At 37.4% G+C, this 25,906-nt stretch overlaps 6 protein-coding genes and 1 long non-coding RNA gene across 9 annotated transcripts; 1 reads left to right on the top strand and 6 right to left on the bottom strand.

Annotated features, from left to right (window-relative positions):
- Positions 1–221: 221 nt before the first annotated feature.
- LOC110786435 (uncharacterized) lies at positions 222–24,393 on the top strand. 3 transcript variants are annotated; one of them, XR_008923109.1, is made up of 11 exons: positions 222–236; positions 351–418; positions 694–3,340; positions 3,550–3,687; positions 11,477–11,796; positions 13,901–13,992; positions 14,530–14,698; positions 17,925–18,032; positions 18,396–18,540; positions 23,248–23,340; positions 23,500–24,393. It is a non-coding gene; the product is annotated as an uncharacterized lncRNA (long non-coding RNA). The 3 variants fall into 3 exon arrangements; XR_008923110.1 differs by lacking the exons at positions 222–236; positions 351–418; positions 694–3,340; positions 3,550–3,687 and adding an exon at positions 10,916–11,362; XR_008923108.1 differs by lacking the exons at positions 222–236; positions 351–418; positions 694–3,340; positions 3,550–3,687 and having other exon boundaries at positions 10,916–11,796.
- On the bottom strand, positions 5,370–6,796 carry LOC110786427 (uncharacterized). Its single transcript, XM_021990984.2, has one exon. It carries the CDS (start codon positions 6,584–6,586, stop codon positions 5,516–5,518), a length of 1,071 nt encoding a protein of 356 aa, XP_021846676.1. The 5' UTR covers positions 6,587–6,796; the 3' UTR covers positions 5,370–5,515.
- LOC110786428 (glycine-rich cell wall structural protein 1.8-like) lies at positions 9,193–10,052 on the bottom strand. Its single transcript, XM_021990985.2, has 2 exons — positions 9,510–10,052; positions 9,193–9,382 (listed from the first exon to the last, which is right to left on the bottom strand). The coding sequence occupies exons 1-2, from the start codon at positions 9,891–9,893 to the stop codon at positions 9,374–9,376; spliced, it is 393 nt and encodes a 130-aa protein (XP_021846677.1). The 5' UTR covers positions 9,894–10,052; the 3' UTR covers positions 9,193–9,373.
- LOC110786434 (uncharacterized) lies at positions 12,905–13,596 on the bottom strand. The gene is made up of 2 exons (XM_021990990.2): positions 13,239–13,596; positions 12,905–13,131 (listed from the first exon to the last, which is right to left on the bottom strand). The coding sequence occupies exons 1-2, from the start codon at positions 13,530–13,532 to the stop codon at positions 13,123–13,125; spliced, it is 303 nt and encodes a 100-aa protein (XP_021846682.1). The 5' UTR covers positions 13,533–13,596; the 3' UTR covers positions 12,905–13,122.
- LOC110786433 (uncharacterized) lies at positions 16,743–17,599 on the bottom strand. The gene is made up of 2 exons (XM_021990989.2): positions 17,218–17,599; positions 16,743–16,948 (listed from the first exon to the last, which is right to left on the bottom strand). The coding sequence occupies exons 1-2, from the start codon at positions 17,515–17,517 to the stop codon at positions 16,940–16,942; spliced, it is 309 nt and encodes a 102-aa protein (XP_021846681.1). The 5' UTR covers positions 17,518–17,599; the 3' UTR covers positions 16,743–16,939.
- LOC110786429 (uncharacterized) lies at positions 20,872–22,012 on the bottom strand. Its single transcript, XM_021990986.2, has 2 exons — positions 21,604–22,012; positions 20,872–21,107 (listed from the first exon to the last, which is right to left on the bottom strand). Exons 1-2 carry the CDS (start codon positions 21,952–21,954, stop codon positions 21,099–21,101), a joined length of 360 nt encoding a protein of 119 aa, XP_021846678.1. The 5' UTR covers positions 21,955–22,012; the 3' UTR covers positions 20,872–21,098.
- Positions 23,757–24,543, bottom strand: LOC110786431 (uncharacterized). The gene is made up of 2 exons (XM_021990988.2): positions 24,153–24,543; positions 23,757–23,986 (listed from the first exon to the last, which is right to left on the bottom strand). Exons 1-2 carry the CDS (start codon positions 24,453–24,455, stop codon positions 23,978–23,980), a joined length of 312 nt encoding a protein of 103 aa, XP_021846680.1. The 5' UTR covers positions 24,456–24,543; the 3' UTR covers positions 23,757–23,977.
- Positions 24,544–25,906: the final 1,363 nt, after the last annotated feature.

Genomic DNA, 25,906 nt, shown 5'->3' with positions numbered 1-25,906 from the left:
CTTTTCCTTTTTGTTTTGTTTTCCCTATTTTTTTGAAGTGGAGAAAAGTGGCATTTATTCTGTTTTCCATTGGCATTCCAATTCAAACGTGCCATATGTGACCATTTCTATCGTTTTTCATCTGCTGTTTTGTTTTGTATGATTTGAGAAAATTACAGGACAGGCTTTGCCAGGTCGCTCTTCTTTATAAACTTTGAATTTGAATAGCTTGGTGGTACATGCTAAACTGTCATATGGTAATTTTTCTGCAATTTGTATCCTTTGACCTCTAGGTCCTCTACCACTCGAGGAGTCTAGGTGATGTACTTCTCTTTGATGTTATCATCCTCCTGACAGCCCATGTTTTGCAGATATTCTCCCTCCCGTGCTTCTCTGCATCAGTTCCTAAAGTTTATGGTCTTTGTCCCTTTTGACAAAGGTAAGGCATTTTATTTTCTTTTGCAGATGATAACGTGTAATTATTATTGGAGATTCGTCATACTCCTCAGTCCTCACTGTATAGTGCACTTTTTGGAACTGGAATACAGTGTTTGATTTACATGATTTCTGCATAGAAAAATAGGCATTGAAACTGGTTTTATCTTTAACTTACATACAGTTTTCTCATTTTCTTTTTTAAGTGGAAGGGAGATATTTTTAAGTGTTCATGTGATGATGTGAGTAGGTTTTTTATGACAACTGTTAAACGCATAGGGACATGAGTCTTTCCTCGGTGTGGGCATGTCTCATTGTTTAAGCTGCTGTAACGAAGAGTGAAGATTTCATGCCTCCTGAATCCTGCAGCTGTGGTTTTTATTTGCTGAAAGCCTGAAACTGAGAGTGTCTAATTTAATGCCCCTTTAGTAGTGTGATCTGTGAGTTGATTGTCGAATTTTGGTGATAATGGGAGAAGATGGTAAAATTGATGTACTCTCCCGTCCTTTTCTATCTCTATCAATATTAGATTTAGGGTTACAAGTAGACCTGTCAAACGGGTCGGTCGGGTCGGGTTGTAAAAAATTATTTTCGGGTTCGGGTTGAATCGGGTCGGTCACTTTCGGGTTCGGGTTTACAAATGTTTGTTCGAGACCCAGAACATTCGGGTTCGGGTCGACCCAACGGGTTGAGAGATTTTAAAACGCGCATTATATTTTCATTAATTTGGGTGCTAAAAATACACAATATGGGCCCAAATTAACAAATTTTCCTACACAAGTTTATATTTAGTCAAACTCAACCATAAAATGACGTATAATTCAAATTAAAATCATATTACACACAAAAATAGTAAAAACAACGTGTTTATTATGCTTAAATTTTCTCATAATCTCATTTATTACTATAAATACAATGATTTTCAATCGGTCGGGTCCAAAACGGGTTCGGTCGGGTTTTGACCCATTACTTTTCGGGTTGCTCGGGTTCGGATAACATCGGGTTACGGGTCACAAAATCTTGTTCAGGACCCAGTATTTTCGGGTCGGGTTCGGGTCGATTTTCGGGTCGGGTCCATTTTTGACATGTCTAGTTACAAGTGTTGTCCAAAAGTTCAACTTAGATTCGACATCACAAGCATGGGTTTGGTGTTTCAATCTAGCGAGACTGATAATCCCCAAACAATCTGTTCACTCGAATCGGATTAGACCTATCTGAAATTAAAAGAAATGATTTCGACACAAATTTGAATTATTGTGATTGGAATTTAACTTACCCTATCTTTATATCTTGAAATTTGAACGTGATCCTAATGAATATAATTCTAATTGAAAAAGACCCGTATTCTCCTTATGCAGTCCATTCAAATTGTTTTTTAAGTCAAAGTATCTCTATAATAATAATGGATAATCATTTTAAATATTTAAGGTATATTAGGGCTATAAATAGTCAGTCCAATCCTCAACGTTTAAGACAAACTAATTTCCAATATTGATACTGTTAAACTTTTAACTGTGGAACTGCACTGCCCGATAAATGCCATTGTTTTGGTTAAAATCTTATTTGTAATCGGAGAGGCTGGATATCAGCATGATATATTTCTCTTTCTCTTTGCTTACTCTCTTGTTTGAAAGCCATCTCATATCGGTAAAAATTTCATATTCTGTATTCTGTAATGATATTTGGGTTTGGTGAACTAGACACAGTAAAGGTAACTGCAACTTGCAAAATTTTAGCTGATACTCTAATCTTCAACAATCCCATTAGATTGTTTAAGGGAAGTGATAAATTTTATATAGAGAATCTAGATAGTGATCCCATTTTTTACATGTTTGATGATAATTCTCCATAGTTTTTGTTTCATTGGTAAACATTTGCTTGGAAAAGTCTGCAATAGCTTTTAATAGAAGTGCATAACATACACTATTAATTCATTAGAAAACACTTGTAGTACAAATTGGAAAATCATTCAAATGGAGCCTCAGCTATGCTAGTAGTAGGGCCTTATTAATGAAATACGATAATGTAAAACACAATAGTAATTTTATCAGCAGCATGTAATCTCCAGTTTCTGATCTTGTGTTAGCTGGTGCTAGCGCTGAGTTCTTCTTTGTTTAGCACTTCTGTAAGCATAAGTAAAAAGAATAAGTACATCCTTTAATTCTATAAGAAATCAAGATTAAGAAATGTTTGAATTATATTGGAGACAGGTTAATCCTATACTTACCTTCCCATGGCCTTCATTGTCACTCTCGCTGTCACTGCTGTCATCACTACACTTCTTGGATGATTTCTTCTTGATAATCTTCTCACTCTTATTATGTCCTGATTTGTAGACTATGTATTCTTCTTTCTTCTCTTCGCAGCTTGCATGGTGTGAAGAGTGGTGGTGGGTAGCGCCATGGTGGCCAGAGTTGTGGTGGTTGATTCCATGATGGGCAGAGCCATGTTGGCCAGAGCTATGGTTGGCACAGCCGTGGTTGCCAGAACTATGACCAACTTGTCCGTGGTGCCCGGAACTATGACCGACATGTCCGTGGTGCCCAGAACTATGACCGACATGTCCGTGGTGCCCAGAGCCATGGCTGACATGGCCTATGTGGCCAGAGCCATGGCTGTCATGGCCTATGTGGCCAGAGCCATGGCTGGCATGGCCGTGGTGGGTATAGACATGGTTGGCATGGCCATTGTGGCCTGCCATGTTGTGCCCAACTTGGTTTGTTGCACACCCAACTGCTTTGTGGACCCCTTGCTTGTGATCTGACGAGTTGCAACCTTGAGAAACATTGCTGCACTTCATCTTCTTTTCAGCTTCGCTCCTGGACATCTGCATGCAAGCCATGATGACTGGTAGTTGGGCAGTGGGTTCTTGAGATTTTAGTGTATAGGAGGAGGTTTTTAATTTTGGCTGAGCTTGATGATCAAAGTGAGTTTTCAATCCAGTCTTATATAGCAATCAGAAGAATCCCCTTTGAATATTTTTCCTTCCCCTCTGTTTTGTCCTGTATTTTTCTTTTTTTCGGAAGTGGAGTGAAGCAGCATTGATTCTATTTTCCATTCCAATTAAAACGATGCCATTTTGACCATTTTCTAATTATTTCCTCTTTATTTTGCATATGATTTAAATAATTACAGGACAAGGCATAAAACTAGCTCTTCTATCTGTCAAGCTCCGAATTTGAATAACATGGTGGTGCATGCAAAACTTTTACATCAGATGGTTATTTTTCTGCAAGTTGGATTCTTTTGACGTCTACCACTTGAGGACTCGAGGTGATGTGTTTCTCTTTCATGTTTTCATCTTCCTGAATGCCCCATGATTTGCACATATTCTCCCTCTTGTGCTTTGCTGCATCAGTTCTTAAAGTTTACAGCCTTTGTCACTTTTTCTAATAAATGTAAGGCATTATTTCTTCTTATGCAAATGATAATGTAAAGTATTTTTGGAGATTCGTCACTAGATAGTGCAACTTTAGGAACTGGAATAACATGTGATTGATATTATTTATGCAAAGAAAATCAGGCTTCAAAACTTTCAAATTTTTGTATCTCATTTTCTTATCAGGAGGGATATATTCTAATCGTTCACGAGAGTTGGCTTTTGTTATTAGTCAATTTTGAAACAAGATCGATTTCGACTTTTTAAGTGCGCAGAGTATATAATGATGTGCTATTAATGCATATTATGGGGGTATTTTAGCTTTGGAGACTTGTAGAGGGACATTTTGGGATTTGTGGGGGATTATTAGGAGGATATTTTTGAGGTACTTGAGGTTGCCATATGTAAATTTTGAGTAGTACAGTTTTAGATTTGGAGTTTCTCGACATTGTCTTGATCTGTGAAGTTAAAAGTTCGAGAAAATTAACTGATGTATCCTTGCTTATGCAAGCAGTTGGTTAGTTGATCACAAAAATGACAGCCACATCAAGAATTATACATCCCTTGTTTTTATTTCTTGGTAGAGATGAAACTCAATAGTGGGTTAAGGTTTGGCTCTTTTCTGCATCTGCACATTTCTGAATGTCTAAGCTGCTGAAACTGAAAACGGATGATTTCTTGCCTCTTGGATTAGATGGGACAATCAGGATAGTAATTTTGCAGCCATGTTTTATTTTTATTGCTTAAACTGTGTCTAATTTCTTTCCTGTTAAGGTGGTTAGCATAATCTTTCAAATTCCAAAATCAACCGCCTTTACAGGCTTAGAGATATGACTAGCTATTAATCTACTCAAATCCTGGAACATTCGTCTCGTTTATTCTCTAGTATTTATAAGTTGATCGACTAGTTAGAAGCTTCTACTTCCCACTGTTAAACCAGTTGAGGCTATTTTATTTTGTCACAGATGAGGACGATTATGGTCTTTTGTAATTGAAAAATTTGAAGCTTGTATGAAATACCTGAGGGTGGTACTCAGGACCTGAGATCGAATCATGTCTACATCATTGGTCGACTTGCCCTTTGTGACTGAAAAACTTTTTGATTCCCATCATATAGAAGTGCACTTCAAGTCATAAAAGAGTGCGTCATCCTATTTGGGACGAGTAAATTGCTTGTAGTGACTGTTGGGTTACTGACAGGCTCGGCCCACGAGCCAACATCAACGAAAATTTAAAACTTGTCACCTGCTTGCTTATTTTTCTACTCAACTCCTCCCACTTTAGTTTATATAAATTGATAAATGTAGGAGAGAGAGTCACGAGGATGTTCACCATTGTAGAAACATATAAAAGGTGACTTATAATAGTGACTCAAGATAATGTAAGGTGATGTAAAGGATGATATAGAAAAGATATAAATTTATTATGTTCATTAGTAACCTCACCATTGTTCATGCTCTAATATACTATCATGGATGGTTCGGAAGCGACTTTGAACAATTCTGATGATATGTTAACATAAACTCATCTTTTGCGTTAGAAAAACGTTAAACATTTCAATATTTTACAAACGGAGTCACGATGACAACTAGTTTAGTTAATTAAATGTCAAAATCTAAAATCAAATTCGTCTACATCGAGCAATAAAGTGTCAAACATGTAAAAAGAAAACGTAAATAAAAGAAACAAAATTGAAAAATAAATAGTACAAAAGAGCCCAACCTAAACACGTTTTCTATCCATATTCTTAACAAGTTGGCCCATTTGCAATCTCCAAAAAGCAAAATAAGCCAAGCCCAGCCCAATCAGCAAAAATGGCCACAACCAACTCTCTTCCTCCTCGCTCTTGGACCGAATCTCCTCAATCCTAAACCATTCTCTCTCCTGCGAATTTCCCTTTATAGCCTCCTGAACATACCCATATACCACATATACCCTCCCTCCACCTCCAATTGTCACTGACGTGGGATACCCTTCTTTATCAAGGGCAATTTTGTCAATTACAACCCCTTGGGCCCAGCTGTCGTCACTCTTCAAGTACCACGCGCTGTTCATGGAAACTACCACCACGACCCCGTCATCTCTGACGGTTATACCGTCCGCTAACTGTAAGTCTTCCGGTAAGATAACAGCTCTTGTGGTGCCGTCAACGGTGTCAACTTTGAACATTTTTCCGGTGTTTGACTGGACGACAAGGAGGTAGCCTTTAGTGTTCACGTAAACGACGCCGTTGAGCCCACTGTAGGAGTACGGTGAGGTGCGATCTACTGGATAATGTGTGAAGAGAGGCGATTTTGAGAGGACAGAGACGGTGCCGTTTTGGTCAACTTTCCAGATGAAGTCTTCCTCGGAGTTAGTGACGTATGCGTTTCCGAAGGGGTCGAGAGCAACGCCGTTTGCGATACCGGAGGAAGGAAGAGGAGAGAGGAATTGGAGGTCGAGGGAGGAGCGGTGGAGGTGGAAGGAGGCGAGAAAAGGTTTGGATTCGGAATTGACGGCGGCGAGGAGACGGCGATTGCGGTGGTCGACGGAGAGCCCGAGAATTGTTGAATTTAAAGGGAGTTGTGTGGAAATTTGGGTTAGGGTTTCGGTGACACCGGCATCGGAGACGGAGAGGAAGGTGTTGCTTCCACGGAGCGATGCAACGATGAAGTGTTGGGAGGAAGGATCGTAAGTTAAGCCTTCGGGGTAAAGTCCCGGTGATCGGAATTTAATTGTGTGGAGATCTCGAGCTTCAGAAGCGATGAATGGCAGGAGGAGAGAGAAAAGTAGGAGGAGGTTGGAGATGGACATGGTTGTTATGAAATTGGATTTTTTATGAATCGTGATGGGGAAGAAGATGAAGGAGAGGGGTGTTTTTATAGGTTACTAAGGTTAGGGATGTGTTTGGATTTGCATAAACAGTTAGTTACAGAAGAAGTAGCCTTTCTTCTTCTACAAGTAGCTGAGTTCTGTTGACTTTGATCTTCTGGGAAGAACACCACAAGTAAGATTTTGAATTCTGAAATTGTTATAAAATATTTAGTCCAAAGATGATTGTTGCATTTTGTCATATTAATTACAAAATTTAAAATTTTAGGGTTTAGTTTAATTAGTAAGATATTTACACATTATAAACAAGAAAAAACCGCTACCCACTAAAAACTTGAAACTTTTTGGTTTCCAAAATCTTGTTTTTAGTTTTCAGAAAGCTTAACTCACAATGATAACGGTAATGATTAGACCTTAGTAAGAGTATCAGATAGAATTTCTTGTCCAGAGTAAAGGTATGATAGCTTGTTATTGGCCTTGGCAAGAGCAAGAGGGTAACTAGTATTAGTGATGTAGCGTTTTCAGTAGGTATAAATTTTTTCAAGTGCAAGGAGTGAAGAATATAATGTGTTTTCCATTTGTACAATACAACTGTAAATCCCAAGTATTATTTTCTTCGAACAGCTAACAATCGAATTACTAATATATTTGCTCAATCGGTCTCTTGACATTTGGAAGATGAATTGCACTTGCAAGGGCCGAAGAGGATTGAAATGGGCATGTAGTTCAGTTAGTTCAAGTATTGGAGCAATCATCAGTGCAGCTAAGCATAATTATATATTTATACACGTAATAGCTAAAGCATAATTGTATTAATCATACATAGGAACTAGGAAGTACTCTGTATATAATGAGAGTAATTAGGACATAATAGCGAGTGAGTTGATGACACAGTACAATTATGTAGCAGACCACTAGCAAACTGCATACCGCTGCCAAGAGCCTAGGCTTGCAGGGTATTTATTTATTCTAGATATTACATTGTACCAGAATTCTGGAATCTGGATTACTGGTTTCACGGGAAATTCCCCGACTCAGAACATATACTGCAAAACCAAAATGAAAAAAAGACATAGAACAAATTAATGTTAGGACAACACACATAAACAATCTTATAAGTAGAGAGTAATATTATGATTGAGTGAAAATCTGAAAATGAATTCAATTTAAAAGATTACCCTCTGGTCACAGGAGTTATTCCCAGAGTAAAGGCAATTCTCTTGGTTCGCCACATAGTTGGAAGCCAATGCACCACCACCATGGTGGTTGTGGTGGTAGTCCTGTCCATGGTGATGGTGGTTTCCTAGCCCATATCCTGGATTAGCATGGACGTAGCTGGAGTACCCAGCCATCTGGCTACTACCCAAACCATTCTCACACCCATGGTAGTTGTTGTGGGCATTGTGGCCCATGGCCCCCATTGAGTTGTAGCTGTTGTGGGCATTGTGGCCCAATCCTTCCATTGGGTTGCAGGACAAGTCTTGGTTCTCAGCCCCGTAGGAGTTCTGGTAGCGGTAGGCCATGATGATTGGTTGCTAGTTGTATAGCCTTACGAATTGGTGCTTGGTTCGCTTAGCTCGATGCTGGAAGTAAGAGAAAGTCTGTATGCTTATGTAGTGGTAAAAAATTATAGAGAATAGCTTCTTTTTGCTTTCTTGAATCCAGATCGTTTGAGAATCTTATGCTTAAACAGAGTGAATTTCAAATTGTATTGCCTTTACTGACGAATCCCTATCCCAAACATAAAATAGTCAACATGTTTTAGGATCTGCCCAATTTTTAGTCGCTGATAGAGTTTGTGTGGTGATGGCATGATATATTGCCTGGTAGAAAGTAGAACGTAAGGCATAGGATTAAACTATAAAAATGTTACCAAGTAACAAATAAACTCATCTTGAGAACTTGTTATGGCGTAAGTTATGTTGAATTATATTTTGTAGTTTTGTGTGCCTTATTCTTTGAATCTTATGCTCATTGAGACTGAATTTCAAATTGCTAGCCTCGTCTAGTGGATTCATGTCTAAATCATGCCACATTTTAGATTCTGTCAAATTTCTGACTTTTGTGGAAGATGGCACATGATACTGTATGGTGATCAGGCCATTTTAGTGGGGGCTTTAGCTGAGGGTTACATATACTATTATTTTCATAGAACTTATTCTGGCACAAGGATAAAGCTTCAGGTTTACTTTTCAAAGATATTCCCTTTTCCCTTCCCCCATGGTTTGTAGGACGATAGTGGGAAGGTTGTAGCATAAGCGGAGATAGTTTGATCTGTAGATTGCAACTTTGCACCTTCCATCCGATATCCTGCTACAGCCTACAGGAGTATCTAGCGTCAGGAGAGGCCTTATGGCCATAGGAATCCAATCACCATGACTTCTCCGCAACATATATTACCTAGTGCATACCACAAGTATAGCTTAGTAGACTGTTTGGTCGAATTCTGAACATTTTTAACAAATATAAGATTAGTTGACTCGCTGGGCTGTTCCAATTAACCTCCGCCCCTTTAGTTTAATTTGTAGGATCAAAGGGGCATCTGCAGTTCTGCTCAATAAAGGACTGGAAAAATACTCCCTAAAGCCTTAGAATGACAATTGCAGGATCTTCATTATATTAATAAAACTTTAGCAAACAGACCATTAGCAAACTGCACACCTCTGCCAAGAGCCTAGGGCTTGCAGGGTATTTATTTATTCTAGATATTACATAGTACATATTGTTACCAGAATTCTGGATTACTGGTTTCAGGGGACATTCTTCTGCTCAGAAAAACTGCAAAACCACAATTAAAAAAAGACAGAAAAAATTAATATTTGGACAACACACATAAACAAGCTTATAAATTGAGAGTTATTATGATTGAGTGAAATTTGAAAATGAATTCAATGTAAAAGATTACCCTCGGGCATGGGTCGCAGGAGTTATTGCCAGAGTAAAAGCTACCCCCTTGGTTCATCGCATAGTTAGAAGCCAATGCACCACCACCATGGCGGTTGTGGTGGTAGCCCTGTCCATGGTGGTTTCCTAGCCCATATCCTGAATTGGCATTGCCATAGCTGGAGTACCCACCCATCTGGCTACTACCTAAACCATTCTCACACCCAAGGCGGCTGTTGTGGGCATTGTGGCCCATGTTCCCCATGCCCCCCATTGCCCCCATTGTCCCCATGCTTCCCATGCCACCCACAGCCCCCATGCCTCCCATGCCACCCACAGCCCCCATTGAACTGTAGGAGTAGTCTTGGTTCTCAGCCTCATAGGAGCTCTGGTAGCGGTAGGCCATGGTGATTGGTTGCTAGTTTTGATTTTAATAGCCTTGCAAGTCGGTGCTTGGTTTTCTTAGCTCGGTAGTGGAAGTGACAGGAAATTTGTATGCTTATATAGTGGTAAGAAGTTATAGAGATTAGAGAATACCTTCTTTTTTAATTTGTTTACTCCAAATAATTTGTGAATCTTATGCTCAAACATATTGAATTTTAAATCGTGTAGCCTTTACTGACGAATTCCTATCCAATTATACATAGACCACGTTTTAGGATCTGTTGTCTGTTCATTTTTAAATTACTGATTCTGTTTATGGTGATGGGCCTGGTTGCATGATATATTGTCTGGTATAGGAGTAGAAACTAAGGCATAGGGTTAAATGATAAAAAATACAAAATAAAGTCATCTTTAGAACTTATTCTGGTATAAGTTTTGTTTGCCTTAATCTTTGAATCTTATGCCCACTGAGACTGAATTTCTAATCGGTAGACTCTTCTGGTGGATTCTTGTCCAAATTATGCTATGTCAGTCCATATTTTAGATTCTGTCAAATATATTATTATTTGTTTGGAACTTATTTTGGCACAAGGAGAAAGCTTCAGGTTTACTTTTCATAAAACCCTTTTACTTTTTTTTATAATAATAATTTTAATATTTTGTTTGTAGGAGGGGTCTTTGGTTTGGTCGTGGGAAGGCTGTATGAGTTAGGGGAGATAATTCTGTGGATCGCAAGTTTGCAGCTTCCATTATATGCTGAAAAAAGCTTGCTTGTACAGATATCAAGCTTAGCTTTGTAGACTGCTTGGTCGAATTCTAAACAATTTCAACGAAGATAATATTAGTTGACTCGTGTGACTGTTTCAATTAACCTCCGCCCCTTTAGTTGGTAGGATCAAAGGGGCATCTGTAGTTCTGCTCAACCAAGGACTTGCAATTAGCAAACACTCCCTAAAACCCGCTCAAGATTTATTTTGCACAATGAGAATAATTTGTTATGCAGATCTTATTTAGCTTCTCCTTGTTTCACTTGCTCGAGTAAGTGTCTTCTTGTTAACCTTAGTATGAGACATCTTCGTGTTACTGCTAGACACTTGTAAAACTAGCTTGTACTTCTATGACTTATGCTCTTTTAAGAAAATGCAGAGTATTTGGATCTTGGACTTATAGGTGATTTATATGGTTTCCTGTATTACATACTCACTAAGTCACTAGGAAAACAGCAAGAAAATTTGGTTAAAAATACAAGATTCTTTTTCCTAGTGTTAAGTGTAAACGCGAATTAGCCATCAAATGTGTACAGGCCACAATAGGTAGAAGTTAAGTTTAATGAGGAAAAATATGTTATGATTCTTGATTGTTAATTTGTTATGATTTCCATATTAGGAGTTGGACATATTCTTCTATCAGCATATAAAGGGCTGAAGTGGATAGTTTAGCGTAATATTGGTCTAAGCACCTCTAGCTCCCACAAGGCCACAAGCGGTACAAGTGAGCAGAGTGCACATGCTAGAAAGTCACTAGCATATTGCCTAATACTCGGAGGCATTTTATTCTACTAATATTATTCATGCTTCTCGTCAATGACTCGAAACTTGTATGCAGGAACTCATGTGCAGTGCTAGTTTAGCAAATCTGCAGGACTGGGAAAGAGTGCTTCAAAAGAAAAGTAGGTGACAAATTTATCAAAGAAAAAAGTTCAGGCTTCAGAGGCCGAAGCTGGTCACGTAGACGGCTGGAACACATACTCTCCCTAGTCATTCACCCAAATAAAGCCCTCCTTAACAACCTCTGCAGCTCCATCATGATGGTGGTGCTCCTACCTAGGGATGCTGTGGGCCTTGTACACAACATTGTTCACCTGCCATTCCAGTCTCAACCATGATGTATCCAGATCCCAGAACATGAATCATAAGGGCCATCAGGTATGGTTTCCCTCTCATCATCACTGAAATATTTGATTCTGTAGTAAGCCACTATAACGAGACACTGAGACTTGCTAGTTGCCTAAAACTGTGTTAATTTTTATATTTTTGGGTTTGTTTGGCTTGATGAGATGAGAGGGAAATGATATGCCTTTAATCCTAAATAGTGATGAAGTGGAATATTTTTTTATTTCCATTTGTCTGCTTAGTATGTCTTGGTTGAATATCATCTTGCTTATTTAGTGAGAGCTGTTTAAACTGCTTGTAGGACTCAATTACCTTTCGGTGAAATTTTTTGGCATCTTTGAGGTCAAGTTGCTTAAGCTGGAAGCGCAGTTGTGAAAATGGGAGTAATTCAGTCTATTGCTTGCTTTTATGGGTTAAATCCAACTTTATTTTCCCGAGCAGGGAAATTCTGTTGTGTTCCGCTCTTTGGGTGTAGGACATTCTTGCATTTATTCTTAGCTGTTCCTTACCTTCATAGTAATATGGACATATGGTATATCTGAAATAATTGAAGTCTTTTTCACTATTTTACTTCTTAACAAGTAATGCTGGGAGCTAGAATGAAAACTACTTCAGTGGTTAATATTATGTAAGATTGCACGGGAACGGAATATTTGCATAATGTTTCTCGCAGGCATATTTAACACAGACCACTGGTTGATGGGTTGCTTTCAAGTTTCAACCATTGATCAATATGTGACTCGTTTTATTCATACTGTATGTCTGTATGACCGGTTTCGTTGTCGATTGTTTGATAGCATTGGAGGTAATCAAGAATGTCATGACTTTGGCAGCTAATTTTTTTTTCTTTGTCTTCCTCGTAGAGCATGCAGATTGTGAGTAAACTTGTATTAGCACTTTTACATTTGTGATTCTGTGATTGAAACTACCGTAGGTACTCAAATTAGTTATTTAGTTGTTGATGATGAATATTAATACTTAGAAGCCAAAAGGCATCATCTTATATATTGGTACATCATGGGATTAATTCTGTTACTAGGGGATTAAGTGTTTTTTTTTACTATTATCAGTTCTGTGTAGTTCTCGAATATGCAAAGCTACTGTAATTCCATGTCAGGAGTCGGAAGTCGGAACATAATCCTTTCTTCTTTTTAAACGAAAATGCCATATTAATTCACTGGAATAGTCAAATACATTACAAATAATAGTACCAATATATGGTAGTAGAAGAAGCATCCTGCAATATTTAGTAGCAAACAGACCATCTGTAATGGCTTAGGGGAAATTTATTATACTAATACCCATACTTGAGCACTTGATGTTAGATCTTGCAGACACGAGAAGATTTGGTGCACTAATCTAGTACATCTGCAAACAAGAAAGATCATTACTCGGGGAAAATTGGCTGGCAGAAATATTATGATTAAAAAATATAAGCCAGTTGAGTAAAATAAAATTGATGTTTAAACACATACCCTCCTGCATGGGTCGAAATCATTTTCATAAACAATCCTCTCTTCCTGCCTCTGAACAACCTCAGCACCGCCGTGGTGGTGGTGGTGGTGTCCATACCTAGGAATGGTGCTGGTCTCATATACAACATCAGTCACCACATTGTTGTGGTTGTGGTGGTGGGGTAGCTGGTGGCCAATTGGGTAGCCTGCAGGCCTTCCATATCCACCCTCAACCCTGCTGTACTCAGAGTAAGAGTCACATGGGCTGTCACGGATGACCTCCCGCTCATAGTAGTTGTTTCCTTGGTATGCCATTGCTTAGTAGTAGTCAGGTACTTTGTGGTTTTTTGTTTGTTTGGTGATATTTAAGAGGGAAAGATGGTGTGCTTATATAGTAGTGAAATTGGGAATATTTAGAGGTTCTTTTGCTGCTTTTAAGCCTTGACCGAATACCTTTATTCTGCTCATACATTGAAGGTCTTTTGGATTATGTTAGATGCCTATTACGTTCATACTGATGACTATGGATGTATGGCATCAATTAAATCAAGTTTCCAAGATGAGGTTTTGCAGTTGTGAAAATAGGGAATAATTGCCCATTTGCTTGCTTTATGTCTAGTTCAAATCCCACTTTCTTCTTCTGAAGTTTGCAACTTCTGATATATTCCATTCTCTCGGTGTAGGATATTTTGAATTGCTTTTCTGGTGCTTGTTATAATTATCTTCACACCAATCTCTAAAGTTAAGTTGCAGTCAAATTCACTTTTTCAATCAGGTAGGTCAATAATTTTGGTTAACTACCTTTCTTCTTCTATTCCTCTTCTCCGTCCTCACTTAGGGGTCATTTTTCAATTTGGAGACTGTTCTGTTCATCTTATTTCCACTTATTTCATGAAAAATAAGTTCAGTTAAGTTCAGATAAGTTCAAATAAGATAAGTTCATGAAAAATAAGGGTTACCCAAGTACAATTAAAAACTAAAATAAGTTTAGATAAGTTCAGTTTAGTTCGGATAAGATAAGTTCAGGAAATAAGTGTGAATCAGGCAAATAGAACGCACCCTAAGTTGCTAATAGAAAATGTTGTTCCACATAGTATTCTAGGTCCAAAATGTTAGTCACCAATCATATAAGATGAAAGTTTTTTTGCTAACTTATAATAATAAGTTTGCAGGCTGTTGAAATGTTATTTGCCAAAAATGACCACATGTTTTCACTTGTATCAATCAGCAAAGAGAATCATGTATGCAAAACTTTAATTTTGTACTTGCCAAATATATTTACTGTTTTGATTGACTGGTACTATTTTTTCAGCATCTCATTGATGAGCGATCCAAGTTGAACCATCGTGTTGGGTGTTGCCCCCATACAGATAATCTGAAATAGGCGCTTTTTAAAAGAGTTGCGCAAGCTGCACCCACTATCTCAGCTGCAAAGAATCAGAACATTGTAGCTTGCTGGATTCTTTACAACTCTTTACCAGGTAAATATAATACTATAATCAGTCTTTGAATTCAATATTTTCACTCATTCTAGCCTGTCATATTAATTGTGAACAAATACAATGCTCCTAACACTTAAAATTATCCCTTTGGAAGAGGAATATAATGCTAGAAATCTGGACCACTTATGGATGATTTGATTCGCTATGACGCTATCCATATAGATCAGGCATATGTTTTGTTGATGTCCATGTCATTGCAAGTTGTTTATGACATCTTTCGATAATTAAGTTTGGCAATCAATGAGGAAACCTTCCGATACTTTCATTGTTAGAACAGATTTCACAATTTATACATGGAAAAAGGCGTGTAATTAGTACTCTAATTATCTAGCTGCAAGTTTGTGACTGCTTTAAACATTTTTTTGTTTATGTTTTGCTAAGATGAACATAATGCGAGGTTTGCAAACTGCAATAGTATTAAGTTAAGGAACGCAATGGCTTCTTACTCTATCAAACATATTATATTGTTTCTAGAAGTCAGTTCTACTCAAAATTGAAACGGAAAGCAAAAACAACAAAGATTTGGAAGTCAAATCCGTTCAAGGTAACAAGTTTAGAACAACAGAGGAAAGAATTAAAATGTGACTTGTCAAGATGAACCTAGTTCTTTTAACATGTGCTGAACAAAGTTTGTAAAAATGAATACAAAAAGCTCTTTTTAATTCTTACTTCGTAAGATAAGCTTGAAACATATTGATGATATTCAAGGATTTGTCATTTGGTTCTAAATTGGCTGCATTGTGCAGAAACTGGATTTTGGTTGGTAGTGAGCATAACCTAGAAATAAACAAACCGGTTTCGTTGTTGTGCGCTCAACTCTAATGGTTAATTCGGTTTTGCATGTTTTCTATGCTCAACTCTAAGCCTGTAAGCATGCATTTCATGAAGAAACCAACTGAAAAGAGTTGGACATGACGGTATTAAACTGAAACTTTAAAAATTGAACCTATAAATGAGACCACTTTGCACAAGCACACCATGAATTTTTTAAGCTCAATTTTTGTGGATTTGAAGCACAAAATATTTATTTAAACTTAACTAAGATTAAAGGGAGATGCACTGATGCACCTTATCAGACAAGTGGCCAAGTGCTAAGAATCTAGCTTCACATAACTTCAATGAATCGATATTCTCGGAGATAATTAAGAATGTTTCCGAGTCTTCAATGTAGTAGGGATTGTGAACAAGATCATCTATGCAGCTCTGCCTCTTTGACCAAAATTTGGAATTAAACTACAGCTCATATTCAAATTAGTAGCCATTTTATTCCTAATTTGTGGACGAAGCTGAAGCAAAAAAAGGAATGTAGATGGACATCTTGTTGCTTTTGCTAAACCAACTTGAACATCATTCTATCACCCCAAAAAAACAACCACAGAACTGACAGAAATTGTGCTGAATATCTAAGATACTGATCTTGTGAGTTGTGACTAATCTGTATGTTGTTGGCTTTCCTAGTTTGTGCTAATCTGACACATAGGTTTCAATCCTATGAATATCCTGTTGAACAGATAGCGGTTAGGAAATAGCAGTATATGTGGATTTTCTTTTCCTGCTCAAACATACAAAGTGAATATGTTTGTAATTGGTGTCCCCCCCCCCCCCCCCCCCTGGTAGTGTTAAATACGTCGCTGCATTTTCCCTTCCTTCATCTATCATTGCATCTCAGAAATGTCTGACAGTTGATTTTAGTATTGGTTCTTGTTGATACTAATACTAATACTAACACTGCTTGGAGATAAGGTTGCACACATACACATCTTAGCTTGTCCCCTTCTGGAATTCATCAACGACAGGAAATGTGCTAGTTGTTAGTTTGTTACTGTTGTAGCATAAACAATTTCCGTATAATTTAGAGCTTCATGATACGTTTTAAGAAGCAAAGTCTGTGCAGTGCAGAAATCCACGGAAGTTTGTTGCACACATAAAACAGTTTTACTAGTAGCTTCCATAAATTCATATGATCATATATATTGATACATAAGCTAGTAGGATAGTTCCGTATCAGGAACCTGACTTAAAGTCGTAGAATCCCTTTTCTAGAGGGAAAAGGAACATATATTAGAACTTGAGAGGAATACATCATCATAAAAAGTAAAAGTTACAGCACAACACCAAGCCCTAGCGACTAGTCATGCCGTGAGGCTAAGGGGGGTGTTTTATTTTTCCAATACATACTTGCTGTCAACTTCTCTGGATCTTGAAGGCAGCAGTCATTAATCAGTAGCTCTGCAGAACAAAAAGAAGCCATTAGAAAATACCAAATTGTACCACAAAATTTCATACAGGGAAAAAAGTTTGAACTAACTCTTATTTAGGGCTCTTTCCGCATCATTATGAGTTAATCCAAGTTTTAAACTTAAGTTCTTAATTAAAATGGTTGTAATTTGAACAAGCATTTTAGACACGTAAAAGAGAGTTGAAACCAATATTGAACACTCAGAATAAGTAAACCCTGAATAAATGAATAAAAATTCTAAAATCTAAGAAACACATACCCTCCTGTATGGGTCATAGGAACTGTCAACAATGCGCTCTTCCCTCCTCTCAATGATCTCAGTTGGCCCATTGTAGTGGTTGTGGTTTCCATGGTGGCGGCCCCCAGAGATGACATCAGTCACAATCTCACTGACTACCTCCCCCACCCCGTTGTGACGGTGGTGGTTGTGATGAGGTACACGGTTTCCATATTCATCGACCCTGTACTCAGCTGAGTAGCTTCCGTATGGACCCTCACGGATGACCTCCGTCTCAGCCTCGTAGTAGTTACTTTCATAGGGGCGGTTAAGGTATGACATTGTTGTTGATTGACTTACGAGTGCTTAGAGATTGGTACTATGATAATGTTTTGCTTTGCTTGAGTGAAATAAAAATCAGCACTGTCATGGAGTTCTTATATAGTGGTGAATATGGAGATTTTTTTTGGTGCATTAGCTTGTCTATATTCCTGGCTCGAATATTTTTATTCTCCTCTTTTAGTTAAGGACTTCTTGGATTAACGTTAGACGCTTCTACTAGTATTATCCATGCAGAGGAAAGTGACACCTATGAGCTCCAGTTATGAAAAGGAATTTGCTGCTTTATTGTTTTCTTCAGATCTAACTTTCTTTTCCTGAAATATCTTGGCGAAGAGCAATTTGAATTTCTCCTTTGGCTCGTATTCTTTTCATGCTGATATTTATGGCATCTTTGTGGTGACTTACAGATGCTGAGGACTCCCACTTCTGATCTGTCACAAACTCACAATTTATGACCTATTCTTTACTCTTGAGGTAGTAAAAGAAGCTTCAAGGCCACCTTTTCGGTCAGATAGGTCAGCGATACTCTGTAATTAACTTCCGTATTCTGCTTTTCTCCGACTTCTTTTCTTATTCTTCACAATATTCATATTCCTGTTGCAGTCTTGCAGAATGCAGATAGCTTTTCTGTCCCACTAAGCCAAAATGAAATTTTGCAAAACATGTGAACTATCATGTCTGACTTAGCGACTTAATTTTTGTCAATCAGTAAAGAGAATAATTTTTGCAAGGCTGTTATTTACTAGAATAATTTTTACAAAGCTGTTATTTACTAGAATAATTTGGCAACCTAAAATATTTACTGTTCTGATTGATTATTAAATAAATTTCCAGCATGCTATTGATGATTGATTTTTGTTGAATCGCCACTTGTGCAGGTCCCACTCAGATAGTCTGATATAAAAGAAGTGTGAAACCAGAACCCTTATAAAAGATGTTTGAAACCAGAACCCTTATATCTGCTGCAGAGAATCAGAACATTTTAGCAAGCGATATTCCTCACAACTCTCTTGGATTCTCTTGGTAAATTTTTACTCTTTCATTTCATTTTCTTTACACCTATAAAACTAATCACAACCAAAGACAATACTTCAACCAGTTTTTTGAGGCATCCCTTGGAAAAAGTGTGTATTGCTAGGAAATCGTGGTTCTTGACCATATGTTAATTATTCTCACGTCTTTTATCCATGGGTATATGTGCTGTTATGTTCATGTCATTGCAATCAACTGAGAAATTTAGCATTTTAAATTGAATTGAGTTTTCTGATTAATCAGAAAATATCCCGATGCTGTCATCATTGAAGATTGGAACATCATAATTCATTCTCGAGAGAATGTTTTCCGGTTTCCAAGTATTGGGTCCCATAAATCTTATCCACTGCAAGTTTGTGATTTTCTTTCAACAAATTTTCTTCAAGTTTTGTGGTGTATTTGTTATCTTTCTGCCTCTTCAATCTAAAGAATCTCTACGAAAAGTACCTCTTAAGAAAAGCTTTGCTGAAGGCCAGAGTCAATACTAGTAAGTGGAGAAGTGAATCTAGCAAAGAAACGTAATGGTTTTTCCCACCATGTTAAGGTTTAAAACAAGGATTGGCTAAAAACAGTCTACCTTTGACCAAACTACCTTATGCCCCTATTATAAGGAGTTAAATCAAGGATTTCAAAAAAGACAAGTGAAGGATTTGGACTTCTTTTCTTCCATAACCGGACTCCATGAAGTTTGAAAGTATGTCCCAGAAGCAGACTCATCCATTTTTCTTACTAATGACGAATCTAATCATTCTAAAACCCATCCCTTGATAACAAGTTTCTACACAAAAAACAGTCTCAACTCACAAGTCAGCAGAGGATAAGGGTTAATATGATACCAATTCAGATGGGGGTGTTGCTTTCAGGTTTTACTGTCATCTTAATCTCACCTTGCTTCATAGTTAGTGGATTTTGCCTTATTTTAGCAGGGGGAGTGAAATTCTTCTCAACGTTGTTCATTCTATTTCCTTCTGATGGAGTACTTGAGATCAGCAGAATTCCTGTACATTCCACCAGTTCTCCGTTCATTTCCTTGAACACTTGCCTAAAGAAAAAGAAGGTTAAAATATGAGAGGTGAATGGAAGTCAAAGAGTCTTTGCTGTTCTAAAAATTGCAGAGTAGTGCATACAAGCCTGGGTGTCATGGAATTAGGTTTTCACTGAGTCTAATGTTGGGTGAATCTTTACCATTTTTTTTTGGCTCCATTTAAGGGTGGATCTTAAACCATTGATCTTTAGGATGCTTTTCATGAATGAAGCAACTCAAAAGACTAAACTAAAACATGAAAGCAAACAAACCCTATTTGGCTTCCCTGGTTTTCTCTTGGAGGTAATCGATAGTGTTTTCCATGTCTTCCTTGTAGTGCAGACTCTGAACAAGTCTAATTTTACCTTTTTGACCAAACTATTTTGTATGAAACTGCAACTTATTAGAGCTGACTATTCTATTAGCTTGTAGGGTGGTCAACAGATATCTAGTTCAGTCCTCCAAACAAGCTTAAACATCATTTTATCTGCTTAGACATTTAGTACAATTCAATATTGATCTTGTAGCTACAACATCAATGTGGTTATGGCCATTCTGCTTATAAAAAAATATGAGATCTGGGAGATCTGGGTATATGGCATAGAAACTGCAGCTGTTATTCAAATTAATTCTAATTATCTCTCCACAATTTGCAGATTATGAAAATAGAAGAAAGGATTGTTAACAGACTTCTTGTTATCCATCCTCTAAACCAGGTTTGGCATCATTTTTCCAGCCTGATAATTCCCACAAAAGTTCCGTAGAAAATTTAACTGATATTTAACTACAGTCTTATTGTGCCTGGCTTCCATTTTTGCTAATCAAACACTTTGGATCTCAGTACGTAGTCTATCCTTATATCCAATATCATGTGCAGGACATAGGCTCTTAGGTATTATATCTGTAATTATAATTAGCTGGCCAAATTAGGCTTCTTTCCTCTCCGCTTTTGTCATTTCTATAGAAATGACTGAGTATTGATTCAGCATTGGTTCTCTCTTAATACCAACAAATTCTCAAAATCCATTTGCTTCAGATCTCTCCGTAAGTAGAATTTCAAAAATAATTTAGGGTGCAGGTTGGATGCAGTATGTCCTATCTGGACTTGGCAATAGATCGAGAAGAGACTTGCTGTTGTGTCAAGAACTGGTATCGTTTCAGAAGCTAGTGCTTTTTGAGGTGCAGAATGTTAGTTCTCTACCGTTTTCATATTTATAACCTTGTATATTGCTTGAGAGTTGAGATATAAAAGCTAGTATAAGTGCAGTTTCATATTCTAGAGACAGGACATAATCCTCTTTTTCTAAAAAGAAAACAACCATATATACCTTCATAAGAAAACCGAAATACATAACCAAACCAAATATGATTACAGTACAATATAGAAAAGCACACATCGTATTGAATCCTTGCCCGTAAGTCGTAACAACTAGCTAGCCTATGCTTAGAGGCTAAGAGCACATTTTTATTATACTAATAATACCATGGTTGCTGTCAATTCTCTGCATCATGCAAGTACTAACCCTCAGTACATCTGCAGTACAAAAAATATGGAAGGCAAGTTAGCTGATAGAATTATGATACAGGAGGGAAAACAAATTATCTTAAGCTACTTTTGAATATCTTATAATAAAACTAACATGAACACGGTAGCTAAAAGGGGTTAAGGGGATTGTGAGCTCAAGGATAAGAAGTATGATGAGTAAGAAAGTCCCCCTGCATGACAAGGAATGGTTTGAGTCGATAATAAAATGAGTGATTGGTAGTATGGTACTTTTGTTCTGTTTGGGTTAGTTAGGCCTGTTGGCTAAGTTGGTATGTTTGAGGCTTGAGGTAGGAGAGGTCCTTGTTTGTGCTTGTATATGTATGGTGTTTGTGCTTGTTTTATTTTAATAAAATTTCTTACTTGCCAAAAATAAAATGAAATACTTCATGGTTTCATACCTTTAGTTAATTGTTGGGTGTCAGAAAAATCTAGTTGAAACCAAAAACTAAAGACTTAAAAAAAAGAAGCTAAAAAAAACACATACCCTCCTGTATGGGTCATAGGCACTGTCAACAATGCACTCTTCCCTCCTCTGAATGAACCCAGGGTGGTGGCGTTGGTGGTGGTAGTGGCCAGGGATAACATCGGTCACAACCTCAGTTACAACATTTCCCAAACCGTTTCGGGGGTGGTGGTGGTGGTGGTTAAGGTGGCCAGGGATGACATCAGTCACAATCTCAGTTACGTCATTTCCCAATCCATTGCGGTGGTGGTAGATGCGGTTCCCATATTCATCAACCCTGTAGTCAGCAGCGTAGGCACCGCATGGACCATCACGGATGACCTCTCTCTCAACCCCGTAGTAGTTGTTTCCATAAGGGTGGTTGTATGCCATTGCTGTTGGTTTTCTTAGGGGATTACTATTATTGCTTTAGTGAGATACAAATTAGCATGGTCCATGGTGTGCTTATATAGTGGTGAAATTGGGAATATATTTTCACTATTCATGCTTCAGGATGAAGGACGTGACGAATATTTTCTCCCTTTTTGTGTGTATTTTCTTGATTTGGAATATAAAATGCCACTTTGAGTGGTGTTTTGGGAGCCAAATCTACAGCATCTTTCCTGGATGGTCTAAACTGCTTGAGGATGCTGATCATCTTTCTGTCATTGGATTAGAACTTGTTCTCAAATAGTGAAAATATTTCCACTTGTTCCTGTCACCATCTTACTGATCAACCAAATTCCCTTAATTAACTCTCTTCTCATCTTTGTCGTATTAATGCTAATGACTTTGGTAGTTAACTTTGGCCGTGTTCTGTTCACCCTAGTTCCCTAATTTCAGGAAAAATAAAGGTTATCCAAGTACAATTTACAACCAAATAGGTTTTGATAATTCTAATAAATTCATACAAAGTATAAGTTAAATCATGTGAACATTAAAATGCCCATGTAATATTAAAGTTGTATGTACTTTTCTCATATGCTTTATCTTCTTCTTTCGAACGGTAGGAGATGGTAAATTAAAATGGTGTTTTGGTTTTAAGCATCACTCTCACTGCAGTCTGTGTAAATCGGTTTTATTTCAGTAATTAGAATATAATAAACTTATCAAATCTTACTCTAAATTAAACTTGGAACGCCTTATTCCAATTACTTATCTTATCTAAATATATACGAAGTATTATCTAAACTTAACTGACGTGAAGTAATTTCAATGTAAGATTGCAAGTCGAGAAACCTATTTTCCACAAAATTTTAACTAGTTTTAATGTAAAGCCTTACTGTGCCTTTCTAACTAGTAAGGTAACGAATTCCAAAACATATATTGTGGCAACATATACAATAAGTATTAAAAAATAGAATGGTGCAATTTGGGTCAGACACAAGATACAACCGGTTGCATGAAAATTTTCCGTTTTCAAGAGTTAGACTTTGTTAAATTGATCAATCTAGTCGGATTTGGATTTTGTGATATTTGAATCTTGGTCACCCCGAGAAATTAGTAAATTATGGAAGGGTGCAATGTTTGGGAGTAAAATTTTCTGTGGAGTTGATCATAGAGCAAGGAAGATGTGCATCATAAAAATGCATGGTTTTGTATGCTTTATAGATTTTTGTTACTAATATACTGTAGTTAAAAAGTTGAATGGTTTGTGTAAATCAGCTTAATTATGTTCCTCTACAGGCAGGAAGGGTTGCAGATGGATGGTCGGGGTGTTGGTGGTGCATTATACGGTTTGATGTGTGAAGGCAGCAAGCTGCTGATTCTCTCATTCAGGTATTCATTCAACTTTTTCGACCCTTTGATAGGCGTCAGTAATAATTGGCGGTATTGGTAATTAGCTTTGTATACTAAATTAAAATCTCGTGTCAATGTCCAAGTTACTGCAAAACTACATATATTTCCTTCTTATCTCCTCTCTTGACTTGGCAGTAGAGATGAGACATGCCAGTTCATGATCTTGTGTCATAGAACTGGTTTCGCTTTCAGAAGGTAGCTTGCTTTTTAAGGTGCACAATTACAGGTAATTATTTTCGTTGTTCTCCACCGTTGTCATTTCTATATTCTTGTATATTGCTTGAGAATTGAGAATTTGAGATATGTAAAGTAGGGAAGTGATTTTGGCACACCCATTGTGAGAGCACAACTGTGCACTTCTTACAGAGAGGTGTGCAAAAATCAACAAAGTGATCTTCTGTTTTCTAAAAGCAAACACCATGTATTATAATTTCATTAGAAAACCATATACATTCAAACAAAATACAGTACAAGATAACAAAGCACACATCGTATCGAATGGCCCTTAACGACTAGCCTATTATAAGAGGCTAACAGAGGCCATTTTATTATACTAAATTAATTAATACCATGGTTGCTGTCAATTCTCTGTTCTGGATCATGCAGGTACCAACCCTCAGTACCTCTGCAATACATAAACGAGACATGAAAGGGCAAGTTAGCTGATAGGATTATGATACAGGATGGAAAACAAATTGGACTCCGTACAAATAATAAAATGTTAAAAAACTTTCAGAAACAGAGGACACTGAAAATAAAGGGGTACGGTGTATAAGCTAAAAAACACGTACCCTGTGGTAGCCAGGGAGGTTATCAGCCACGAGGCCAGTTATGGAATTTCCCAATGCGTTGGGGCGGGCGTGGCGGCCAGGGATGATATCAGTCACAATCCCAGTTACGGAATTTCCGAATGCGTCAGGGGAGGCGTGGGTGCCAGGAATGACATCAGTAACAATCTCAGTTACTGAATTTCCCAATCCATCGCGGCGGTAGTAGACGCGGTTCCCGTATTCATCAATCCTGTAATCAGCACCGTATGGACCATCACGGACCACCACTCTCTCAACCTCGTAGTAGTCGTTTCCGTATGTCATTGTTGTTGGTTTGCTTAGATGGATTACTACTACTGGAGTATGATTATTGCTTGGGTTTGCTTTGGTTGAGTGAGATACAAATGAGCAACGTATACGGTGTTCTTATATAATCGTGAAAATGGGAATATATTTTTACAGTTTTCCTTTGTATACTTCAGAATCAGGACCTTGAATTCCTTTTCATGATCTAGAATATGTAATGCCACATTGAATGGTGTTGTAGCCTGTAGGAGCCAATTCTAGATTTCTATGGAATAAATAGTACGAAGTATATATCTTTCTGTCATTATTTGTTTTAGAACTTGTTCTCAATTACTGAAAACTACTTCCACTTATTTATTTCACCATCTCTCTGATCAACCAGCTGCCTTAAGATGCATGCATGTCAAGAAATTTATTCTCCATGAAGTTTTGATGTAAAGCCTTTTACATTATTGTGCTTTTCTAGTTTGTAACGTAATGACTTCCAAAACATATACGGATTGGCTTGAGTATGAGTATGAGCTTGCTTGTGTTTGGCTTGTTAAGCCAGTAAGATTTTGAGAAAGACCTAAACTCTAGATGAGCCCCATCAAAACAAACTTTGATCGAGCCTAACTTGAATAGTTCATCTGGCCTGAGATTTTTTCCTGTCTGGTCTAATCTGACTTTTTTTTAATTATTGTCATTTAAGAAAACTAAGTTATATAGAGTGAGTAATAATAAGTTGAAAAGAACAAAGCCTCTAATTCCTATGAACCAAACGATAAAATAGGCCGGCACAGTAATGTTTTACCTGAGTAAAGTTTAATGTCATCATCGAAATTTTTACAATACTTTGACGGGCGTCATAATTAGCGGTATTGGTAATGACTTTGTAAAATATTAAAATCTTATGTCAAGCTCCAAGTTACTTCAAAACTACATGTATTTCCTTGTTATGTTCCCTCTGGACTTGGCAATAGATATGAGACTAGCTTGCCGGTCTATGCTTTTGTGTCAATAACTGGTTTTGCATGCTTTGAGAACCTAGCTTGTTTTTCTAAGCTCTGTTTGGTAGGGCGTAAAACGTTTTCATTGTAAAATGATTTTTCATGGAAAATATTTTTCAAGGGAAAATACAATTTCAAACTAGTTTTCCTTTGTTTGGTACCTTAAAGGAAAATGGGAGAAGATGGTGAAGATTGAGGGGAAAAAAGAGAGGGAGGTAAGGAGGAAAGAAGGAAAAGTGGTTTCCCTCCCTTTTAAATGAAAAAAGATTTTCCACGTTTGGGGGAGTCATGTAAAATTAGTTATCATCCCTTAGCCAACCAAACAACGTAAAATGATTGAAAAGGAGAAAATCGTTTTCCATGAAAACGTTTTACGCCCTATCAAACGGAGCCCTAGTTGCACGCAGAAATGTCATGTACGGAACTTTTGTGTAAGGATCACCTTACAGGAAAAACTGCTTTGATTGCTTCTCTATTTGG

The sequence above is a fragment of the Spinacia oleracea genome, chromosome 6, assembly GCF_020520425.1.
Source record: "Spinacia oleracea cultivar Varoflay chromosome 6, BTI_SOV_V1, whole genome shotgun sequence".
Taxonomy (NCBI): domain Eukaryota; kingdom Viridiplantae; phylum Streptophyta; class Magnoliopsida; order Caryophyllales; family Amaranthaceae; genus Spinacia; species Spinacia oleracea.
This window is presented reverse-complemented; position numbering and strand designations above follow the sequence as displayed.